Source organism: Puntigrus tetrazona, unplaced genomic scaffold, assembly GCF_018831695.1.
Source record: "Puntigrus tetrazona isolate hp1 unplaced genomic scaffold, ASM1883169v1 S000000456, whole genome shotgun sequence".
Classification (NCBI taxonomy): Eukaryota; Metazoa; Chordata; class Actinopteri; order Cypriniformes; family Cyprinidae; genus Puntigrus; species Puntigrus tetrazona.
In genome coordinates, this window is record NW_025048098.1 from 220,001 (window position 1) to 232,500 (window position 12,500).

The window sequence follows — 12,500 nt, forward strand, 5'->3', positions numbered from 1 at the left end:
AAAGAAAATCTGATATTGGCTCAAATAAATAAATAAATAACGGCTGAAGGGAGAGCGCTGAATGCCACAGACAGAAATGACGCTTATCGCAAAGCCAAGATTGAATCAATGCTGAATACTGCTGAACGCTTCCAGTGATGGAGAGATCTGGGAAATACACAAAGGTAATTAAAATGAAACAGAGGCATTATTTAATAAGGGGGAACGGTTGGTAATTATTCTGTGTGTTTCACAATAGTGGAATACCTAAAAACAAATAAGTGTCCTATAAAAGGGATCCTGAGGATACCTAAGAAGGGGGCTAGGGGTCCTTGGAAAATTTGAGACGTAAAAATTTATTTAGTTTTTTTATGTTTAAGAAACTTTTTTTTAGGGCAATACTTAAAAAAAAGAAATATAATATTATACATACAATGAACAATTTTTCATTATTGGACATTAAAAATCAGAGTATTCATTTTTTTTACTAATAAATAAATAAATGATTAATTCTAAATGTGTTTGCTGTTGTAATAAATACTGCAAGAAAAAATATAAAATCATTTAACAATTTAAAATAATAATAATAATATTATTATTCACTTTTTGCAAAAAAAATGCCCTTAAATAAATTTAAACTTTAAAAAACCCAAATGTAACTAAGCGAATGATAAAAATCCAAGGGTAATAATAAAAAAATAAAAAAATAAATAAAATAAAGCTAATATTTAGTACAATAGGCAATTATTAATTTGTCTGGTGATTTGCCAATTCATTTAGTAACTTAATGGTTTTTAAATAAATTTTAGATTTTAGATTTTATATATAAATTAAAATAAATTGTAATCATTTTTGCCATGCGCAACATTGTGAAAACTCTTTAAATAAAAAAAGTGTTAAAAATCTAAATTAAAGGGTGTTACAGTACTTAAGATACACTTACTAGAAAATCAGAAAAAAAAAAAAAAAAAAAAAAAAATCACGTCTGTTACATTTGTCGTCTACCAGAGCAGAGAGGCCTGGTTATCACCCGTTTAGATGGTCTCAGTAATCGAAGGATACACAAAGTCTATGAGCGTTCCTGCAAGAGAGAGCTCAGAAAGAAGCACCGTCAAATATTCATGAGTCTCCCTTCTCTCTCTCTCTCTCAATCTCTTCTGAATTGCGCGAGGAAAAGTTGCGGTTAACCATTTCCTTTGATGCTTTCCTTCAGAAAAACAAAGACCCGTGTACAATCCAAGCAGCCTTGGCAACTACAGAGCAACATCTGTTTGTTTGTGGCACTCAATGCCTCGGCAAACCACCAAAAAGTCTCAGTATCGTAATTCGAGGAAAAAGAAAGGCCTTCAAACTCTGTACCTTGGCAGGAGGGTAGCGTTCCGCTCCAGGTGGCGTTGTGGGTGCAGGTGCGGATAACAGCGCTCCCGTTCTCCATCAGGTAGCCGGGCTGGCAGGAATACGTCACGTTCTGGCCGACGGTGAAGTCCTCGCCGATCCTCAGACCGCTGGCAGGTCCGCCCGGATCCCCACAGCTAATCACTATTAGAGAAGAAGAACCACAGAGTTCCAGATGTAACGCCCGGAAGAAAGCGCATTATGGAAATATATGTCTTGAAACGACGACACCATTACTTGTGTTCGCCTACATGAAGAGTCTAAACACACAACATCATTAAACTGTTTATGGACTCAAGACTGTCTCCCAGGGAACTAAAACTAAACAAATAATTATTCTGGATGCTTCTGTTACACTTCTGCCTGTCACACTGAGAGTATAATGGTCAAGCCTCGGGTTAGACAGCTGAAAAATAGCACATTTTGTCATCGTGCAGAATATCTTCAGTTCAATGCTAAGACTGTCAAAGATTTATATGAACAGCATCAAGCCCCTTATTGCATTCATAATAAATACTGCTGTTAAATGATTCATCGCATAAACGTTTTTGTTCACATAACATATGTGTGCGTACTGTGTATTTGTTATGTATATATAAATACACATGCATGTATATATTTAAGAAAAGTATGTTATGTTTAAACATACACATACATTATATATATATATATATACATATATATATATATATATATATATATATATATATATATATCACATATATATATATATATATACATATATCATATATATATCACATATCTATATATATATATATATATCTATATATCTATATATATATATATATATATATATATATATATATATACATATATATATATATATATATATATATATATATATATATATATATATATATATATATATATATATATATATATATATATATATATATATATATATATATATATATATATATATATATATATATATATATATATATATATATATATATATATATATATATATATATATATATATATATATATATATATGTATATATATATATGTATACATATATATGTATACATATATATATATATATATATATATATATATATATATATATATATATACATATATATCTACATATATATATATATACATATATATGTATATATACATATCTACATATATATCTATATATATATATATACATATATACATATATACATATATATATATATATATATATATATATATATATATATATATATATATATATATATATTATATATATATATATATATATATTTATATATATATATATATATATATATATCTACATATATATATATATATACATATATATATATATATATATATATATATATATATATATATATATATATATATATATATATATACATATATATATATATATATATATATATATATATATATATATATATATATATATATAATACATATATATATATCCACATATATCTATATATCTATATCTATCTATATATCTATATCTATATATATATATCCACATATATACGCATATATATTATATAAACAAAAACATATTTTTACATGTAAAGTTTATTTTATAATTATATTATATAAAATAACTTTTTAAAAACTTTCTATTAATGAAACAAATCCTCTACTTCTGACAGTTTTCAACATTAGTAAGGAGAAGAAATTATACAAGAGAAATACAATTAATTTATATTTTAATGTGTTTTAATGAATTTAAATCAGGAATTATTTTTGAAGGATCATGTAACACTAAAGACTGGAGTAATGATGTTGAAAATTCAACTTTGCATTCAAGAATAAATTGCATTTTAAAATAAATTCAAAGATTCAATAATAACAATATCTCACAATATACCTGTTCTTACTGTATTTTTGTTAAAAAAACAACTGTGTGAGCATAAGAAACTTTAAACTTCTTTAAACACCCCCGATCCCAAACACCTAAATAATAGTGCATCCATGTCAATTTGCAATGCTCATAGTCACATTTTATATTTGCTAATGTTCAAAAGCATCACTTTTCAGATATCCCAGCTTATTAATACTGTTTTGAAGTCCTAACATGATTATTATTGTGCAAAAATGCTAAGTAATAAAAGGTGTCCAAGTTTTGCTGCCTCTAGTGTTCATTTCTTTAGGAAACTGCACTGATATGTACTTGTTGGTGTGCAAAAAGCTCACCAAAGTTTATGACACGAGAGCAGGGGGTCAAAACAACACTGACAGAGGAACAGCTCTGGATTATCTGTCAGTCAGCCTGCATTTGCATCAACAGGACCGATATGAAGTCAACGTGACATTTAAAAAAGACAAATTAGAGCTAAGTTTTGACACGCATGTAATCACAGCGCCTTTGGGGGCGGGACTTCCTGTTCGACTAATCAATGACAGATGGAGGGAGTGTTTAATTACATTCATCATTCGTGCCATTCTGAAATGACTTCACCTTTAACATCCCCAGTTTATCTTGTCACATCAACAAAGAGCGTCTCCTCAGAGCGTTGAGTAATGTCATGTGAAATTCACCGCAGTCCTGCAGCACTCCCCCGCTCATTATTCTCCCACTACCCCGACATCAATCTGCCATTATACGTCAGCGTGAGATTGATTCTGCCTGTCATCTCATCCTACTATTACTAAGACAGCGGCAGTAATAAATCTAGCTCCATTAATGAGATTGCTCATGAGGTGAACAGGGTCCACTATGAGCAACAACAACTGCATGATAAGATGGTTGGGCTAATTACAAATGGGCGTCTCGTTATTACGGAGACTCTTTCCTGTTCGAATGCCAACATTTATTGAGGAACGCAGTCGGGGGGAAGAGCAAAACAGATGAAGGAAGGCTTGAGCGCAGCCAGCATGTTTGAGTTTTTCCGGGATGTGATACAACAGCTTGGGTACGTACAGGTGCAGTTGGGCTCGCTGCCAGACCAGGTACCGTTGGCCAGGCACTGACGGGAGGGAGACCCCGAGAGACGGTACCCATCCACGCACGAGTACACGATGGAGTGAGAGAAGGTGGTGCCGTCGACACGAGAGACGCGGCCGTTAGCCGGAGTCCCAGGATTCCCGCACTGAACAGCTATTGGACGACAAAGAAGTGCGTTAGAGGTCATTCACTTCACGCAGGAATTTATAAACATGAAAAATAAAAAATCTATGCTTGTTAGGTAGACTCTAATTCGACATTTTTGAAGTATTGGTACAATAAAATACAATTTTAGTAAAAAAAAAAAAAACTTTATATATATATATATATATATATATATATATATATATATATATATATATATATATAAAAATTTTTTTAATATATATATATATTTTATATAAAATATATATATATTAAAAATATATATATATATATATATATATATATATATATATATATAAATATATGTATTTAAAAACAAATATATATATATATATATATATATATATATATATATATATATATATGTATTTTAAAAAATAAAATTATATATTAGCTTGAGGACCAATTATTAACTACGGCTTTTGCCTCAGTAAACTTCTAATTTGCTTTTTAATAGTTAGTAAGATAGTTACATTTGGGTATGTTGTAGGATTAATAAGGTCATGCAGAATTAGGCATTATTTTGTGCTTCATAAGCATTAATAAACAGCCAATACACGCTAGTAATATGCTTGCTAATAAGCAACTGGTTAACAGTGAAAGCTGGCTCTTAAATTAAGCGTGACCAAAAGCTAATTCAAACAAATAGTCCAATAGTACTTTATCACGCGCTCTTATTATTCTGTATTCATTTGGATTGATTTTAAAGAGCCTGGGATGTTTTTACTGGGATATTTTTGCCAAGGTAATAGGCGTCTTTCAGTTTTCTCCCCTCACGCACGGGGTTAAACTGCAGGAGATGTTGGTGTTTGTTCGGCCTGGAAAATCACAGGGGGGCATGATGGGATTTAATGCAAGACAAGCTGTTAGACCAGAGCTGCGTAGCAAAAACATTCAAGCTTGAGAAATTTCCGCCTCCTGGGACCTGCGCGCTAACAATCTGTAAATCTGTTTTATAGCCCAGCACGGCGCTGGACCGCAATAACCTGTCACCCTCGAGATGACACGGACAATGCGTCAGACTAAAAGAGCTGCAGCAGCAAAGAAAAACACTTTCCTCAAAAGCCTCCGGCGCAAGGTCGTCTTTTGCGTGAATTACGGAGCGCATGAATGGCGTGACGCCGGCTCAAACGTTCGGCGAGAGAAAAGACTTCTCGGTTTGATGCATATCAGCGTGCACCATTCACGCCGAGTTACTTACGCTTGCAGGTGGGCTGACGGCCCGACCAAGTGCCGTTGGGGAAGCAGATCCGTTCTGCAGAGCCGTAGAGCGTGTGACCGGTGGCACAAGTGAAGCGCACTTTGGCGTGCTGCTGAAAGCTGCCCTCCTCTCGGGTGGCATGGGCCGGCGTTCCCGGATCCCCGCAGGCGCCCCGTTTATCACCTGCAGAGACGAGCGCACATACATTCCAGATGCTATGTTGTAGATACTATTCTGCATGCTTCATCCTCAATTTTACAGTTGAGCAGGCACATGTATTTTTCTTCTGCTTGGATAGAAACAAACTGCACATAAAAAAAAAAAAAAGTTGACAATATGTTGCTGGGAGTATGTGCTACCCATGGGAGACCGAAAAACTGCAGACTTGGTCAATACGCGAGACATAATATACAGTTAGTCAGCCATTATTACAACATGAACTCAAAGCTGACTCTACAGTATCTTGCTCATTAGATGGCGACACTTGCTAAATAAATAAATAGATATGAAATATTGATTCGAGCTGAAATAATTATTTCCAAATGGCAAACATTTTTTTTCTCTTGTTTCAAAAACCTCTCTCTTTTTGTATTTTGCAAGTTATTTATGCATTAATAATGCATTTGTCGACTGATTCACAAAATAAACAATTTGAAATGTATTCTAAGAAAACAAGTTGTAATATATTGCGAAATTTTGCTAGTGAGTACATTTCCTTCTTATATGGATGTTTAGGTATTTTTAGTGGATAGGATAGGATAAATTAATAAATGCGATTTATAATACGGATTAACAATATATAATATAACACAGAGTTTTAAGGAAATAAATTCTTTATTTCAGCAAAGACACATTAAACGGATAAAGCGACAGTAAAGACTCAATGCACATCTCCCAATAAATGCTGAAGCAGCGGTACCGTTTTCAACACTGAAAATAAGAAATGTTTCGTCTAAGCATGTTAGAATGATTTCTGAATGCTTATGTGACACTGAAAGTAGTCAAGTGCAATATTTTTAATATTAAAAATGAAAACAGCTGAAAGCACTTTTTTAAATTTAAGGGTTACTATTTCACAGAATTACTGTTTTACTTTATTTTCTATCTAATAAATGTAGGGAATAGCTAATAAATTTCTGCTAAAATATGTAAACTTATGTGTGTTATATAATATATGTACATATTATATATATATATATATATATATATATATATATATATATATATATATATATATATGTGTGTGTGTGTGTGTGTGTGTGTGTGTGTGTACATATTAAACTGTGTTATAAATCTTAAAATATATTTTCTAGTCAGTTTAAAGTGTTCTTGCTGAATTAAAGAATTAATTTCCTTAAAACACTGATAATGATACATATTAAACTGTGTTATAAATCTTAAAATATGCTTATACACTATAAATATCAAAACCTCCACATAAGGAGGAAATCTTAATATATATATATATATATAATATATACATATATACACACACACATATATATATACACACATACACATATATATACACACACACATATATATATATATATATATATATATATATATATATATATATATATATATATATATATATATATATATATATATATATATATATATATATATATATATATATATATATATATATATATATATATATATATATATATATATATATATATATATATATATATATATATATATATATATATATATATATATATATATATATATATATATATATATATATATATATATATATATATATATATATATATATATATATATATATATATATATATATATATATATATATATATATATATATATATATATATATATATATATATATATATACATATATATATATATATATACATATATATATATGTGTGTGTGTGTGTGTGTGTGTGTGTGTGTGTGTGTGTGTGTCTGTCAGTCTGTGTCGCTTCTTTTATCATAGATTGCTTTCAAGGGAGTTAGCTGGAAATCGCTGGTTTCTGGTCCTTCACACCAGCCATGTGAAACGTCATGAATCCTAGACAGTCATTCCCAGCATAAAATACACCGCCATCTCTTTTCTCATCCTTCGAAACTCAAACTCTAATCTAATCTTGATCATAGATGTGACCACTGGGATTAAATTGATTAATAAAAGACAACTTGACAGCAAAACAGACCTGCTCAGTGATTTATCGGAGACATTATAAATGTAAGCAGGACCAGCGCTGCCCTCGGATCAGTCGAGAGCTTCGTTTGGCCACAGAGGAGTTTTTCAGCATGCCGAACTGCCACAGCTCGGATAAAGAGCAGTTACGGATCTCAAAGGAACACTTCCCCCGTTCTCTGAGCTGTCACTCACCATGCTGTTTCAGAAGATTTCAAGAGAGGAACTTTTTGTGCGTGAAAATACTATTTGATTAAGCTTACACAATCTTTTTGCTCACCTGCCTTGTACGATTATGTAGAGATGTGAACTGTGACAGCCAATAGACGAGCAAAAAAAACTATGAAAACAGCTTTTTATTACTGGAAAATCACCCACTTCCTCTTGCATTTCACCTCCTAGATTTCTAATAAACCTGTACGCTATAAATATTGCTGGCTCTGTGACGAATCGCTTATGTTCCTCTATTGTAAGTCACATTGGATAAATGCGTCTGCTGAATGCATACATAATGAATAGCTCAGCAAAATATATATATATATATATATATATATATATATATATATATATATATATATATATATATATATATTTGTACTTTTTACTGCACCCTCGTGTCTTTCTTAACTCACATAACTTCATTTCTTCCATAAAACAGAAAAGATGTTTCGAAGAATGTTCATACTGCTCCATTCCTTTCTAAATTCCTTTCTAACTAAAAAAAAAACCTTTGATTTTAATTCTTCTGAAAATATTTGAGACAAACAGCCTAAAACGTAACTCTAACATCTAATTTTTGCACATTCAAAAATATTAGTAGAGTAAATTAATTTAGTTTTATGACATTACATTCATCTAAAGTGACAGTGCAACTAAACTGACTGAATTCCACAAAATATTAAACAGAACAATCGTTTACAACATCTACAATATTGATAAATATTTCTCGAGCAGGCAAATCAGCATATTAGAATGATTTCTGAAGGATCATGTGACACTGAGGACTGGAGTAATGATGCTGAAAATTCAGCTTTGATCACATGAATAAAGTACATTTAAAAAATAAATAAATACTACAACAGAAAAGTTATTTTAATTTGATCGATATTATTGTTTTTACTGTATTTAACTTCTTAAAAAAAAAAACTATAAGACCTTTAATGATAGTATATATGTGAGAAGAGTTTATTTGCAAAAACAGATTTGAAAAAAAACATGTTTATTATTAGGTTATGTATTTGTTGTATTAGCTGTTTTTTTTTGCCATTTTTTCACCTTTCAAAAAAAAAAACTGTTTGTTTGAGATTTATTGGATAGACGAAAAAAAAAACGATCATTTTTGTTAGAAGAATTATTAAAAATGGAGTAATCTGCTTTTGCAAATGAACTTGTCATATACATATAGGCTCCACGCGCACATTATTTTTCCAATAAAAATACATTCACACAGACATCTATTGTATGACTACAGAAAACTTGCGATATTTCAAACAACTTACAAATACAAAGTTGCTGTTTTTTAGTCTTTTTTTGAACGTTGACAGCCCAGCTGGTAGTTTAATGCCTCCTTTTGTGTTTAAAACTAGAAAGAAAGTCACATGCAGGTTTGTAACAACACGAGGGGCGAGAAAACCACAATTTCCACGGATGTGTGAACCGTTCCTTTAAAAGACGCATGAAAACACATATTGCCATTTTGAAGTGCAAAAACCAGGCGAAATTCTCAAGAGGAACAATTAGACGCGTTTATACGTAGTTGCTGGCGAGGAGACGAATTTGCGGGCGCGTGAGAGATGCGACACCTTTCCAAATGACAGTGTGATGTGCAACAGGCTATCAATTATCATCTAGCGGCTGCCAGAAAAAGCCATTAGCATAAATAATTATGGTAAAATATTCATTGAACAGAGCCGGACGGCGCGCGTCGCAGACGCTCCGAAGCACCGAGGCCCCCGTTTCGAGTCAGCCGATGACCCGGAAATCAAATCCTTTTTAATTACGTAAACGAGCACCCCGAGGCCAATCGGAAAGTCCAGACTCAGCAAGTGGCCCGCGAACCCGAGGGAATGACTAACCGGTGATTAAAACCAGCCTCCGGTTCTTCACCGCTGCTTAACCGGCTCCCCGTACATAAATAAACAGGAAAAAAAACAGCACCGTGTTTTCCCAGTCAAATACTTTCGCTTTAGTTCATTAGAAATCTGGGACATTCCTTTTCTACTCTGCGGCACGGAAAATGAGGGGCGGATTGTACTCATCTGACATCATTCCAAGCATGCTGATGCAGCGCAGAGAAAGAAGGACGCATGCAGAGAGAGAGAAAGAGACTCTATTCAAGGCCGTTTGCGCAAATATCCAACCCTGATAAAAAAAAAGGAAGGTGTCACGATGGAGAAAGGGCTGACTTTTCTTCCTCGTTAACCTCAATCGCGCCGACGTCCTGCTTTTGTTGGCGAGTTACGAACAGACAGGTCTCCGAAAGGATCGGTCCCACCTCAAACGGCCGAGACACAAAGCCGAGGATCTCTTGATGGACAACGTAAGAGCTCCGTGCGTGCTTATGTAACCTTCTACAAAGGTGAAGCTGTTGAATACTACGGACGGGGTTCTCGTTCCCGTTAATTGGCGCAGCAGCGAGGTGTGAATTTGCGTTAAAGGACGCCCACCGGTAGCTTAGCGGGGTATAATAAGGCTGCGAAGTTCCTTACGTAAGGAACTCTGATTCACCTGGCAGCGCAGAACGCTATTGATTTCGTTTGCCATCCATATTTTATCATGTAGTAGTGGCTTTTAGTCTTTAGCGGAATATGTTTTGACAAAAAAAAAAAAATGGTAGGCAAAAACAACAAACTCCCACGAAAGAAAGCAGGCGCTGCAGGGGATGTGGAATCTTCTTCAACTAAAACGTGCTGCTGCAAATGCTTTGAAATAAATCCATTTGATCTATTTTTAGTAGAAAGTTTATATTATAAAAATTATAGATTGATTTATTTATTGATTATTGATAATATGATCAATATTTAATTAAAGAAAAAGTCAAATGTAAAATGATTTAGAATATTTCAAGGTTATTAAAATTACTTTTATTGTTTTACTATATTTTTGATCATATAATTGCAGACTTAAATTTTATATATATATATATATATATATATATATATATATATATATATATATATATATATATATATATATTTTTATATACAGTTATTTTTGCAGTTTTACTTTTATAAAAATAGGATGGTTATTATTTCACAATATCACTGTTTTACTGTATTTTTGATCAAATAAATGTAGGACTGGTGAACATTAAAGATGTTTAAAAACATTTAAAAGTAGTGTTTCTGTCTACAAATCTCTCAATAAAGTGTTCTCAATAATATGCCAAAAATATGACAGTTTTGTTTTAGTTGCTTTCAGAGAAATTAAATGACTCAAAAACAAGAGAAACTCCCATGAAAGCCAGAGCTCCAGGGGATGCGGGGCTTTCTTATCTTAAACAAAAACATGCAGCTGAAAATGCTTTAAAATGAAGCCAAGATGCAACTGGCTAACTTTTGCAAACCTACGGTGGCACACGCCTCCCAAAATTTCCAGCAATCGAGATGCTAGATTCCCGACGAACGTCCCAGAAATCCAGAACACAGTCTCAACATCAAACCTCCCGAGAAGCGCCGAGCATGTTCACACAGAATAAAGAAGTAATGCTAGAAAGACACAGAGAGCCCCGAGGAAAGTGTTATTTCTCAGAGGTTGCTCTTTCAAAGCTCAGGAGGATTTGAGATGTGCTTCATTTAGGTATCGGCTTCGTGTCTGATGTTTCTCCTGAAATCCCTAGCATAAACTTAACATGATGTACAGTGCGATTAAAACGACTGCAATTAGCGGGAATCAGATGCATTCCAAATGCTAATTATAAATAATATTTATGTCCACTATGATGACGCGCTCATTTAATGACAGCATATATATATATACATATATCATCTAATAACGCATTCTCCTTCACATACTGTTTACAAAAACAAATGATTATGTGAAAGGCAGTATAGAGTACAGCGTGCAGTATTCAGCAGTGGGCTGGTACTCCATTCTGAACAGTCAAACTGACAAAAAGCAGACAGAGGAGGAAGGATTGAGAAAAAAGGAGAACGAATGAAAGAAAGAGAGGAAACTCCCAGCTCATGCTGTTTTTGGGTCAGTGCGTGCAGCACATGCAGCGCTGCATACAGATGCACACGGAGACCACTGTGTCTAGATTCCTAGAGGCTTTTTAACAGCGTTAATACATCATTTTTTATGTTCCGTTAATGTTTGACTGATTGCGTGCACATACTATAATTTATATATCTGCAGGAAGTCTCCTCACCGAGGACACTCACTATAAGGTTGCATTTATTTAATTAAAAATACAGTAATGCCGTGAAATGCTATTACGATTTGGAATAGCTGTTTATATTTGAATACGTTTTAAAATTTAATTTATTCCTTTGATGCAGGAATTACTCCAGTCTTCAGATCGCATAATTCAGAAATCATTCTACTACGCTGATTTACTGCTCAAGAAACGTTCGGTGATATTATTCATGCTTAAAACATTAAAATGCATGCTTAATATTTTTGTGGAAAGCGCGATGCATTTAAT

At 32.7% G+C, this 12,500-nt stretch overlaps 1 protein-coding gene across 3 annotated transcripts in view; it reads right to left on the bottom strand.

Annotated features, from left to right (window-relative positions):
- The window catches only part of csmd3a (CUB and Sushi multiple domains 3a), a 228,751-nt gene that overhangs the window by 28,617 nt on the left and 187,634 nt on the right, over positions 1-12,500 (bottom strand). For all 3 annotated transcript variants that reach the window (XM_043231853.1, XM_043231852.1, XM_043231854.1), the window contains exons 57-59: positions 5,686-5,868; positions 4,296-4,472; positions 1,339-1,518 (exon numbers count right to left, since the gene is read on the bottom strand). In XM_043231853.1, the coding sequence (XP_043087788.1) occupies positions 1,339-1,518; positions 4,296-4,472; positions 5,686-5,868 (540 nt within the window). The remainder of the gene's footprint in view (positions 1-1,338; positions 1,519-4,295; positions 4,473-5,685; positions 5,869-12,500) is intronic.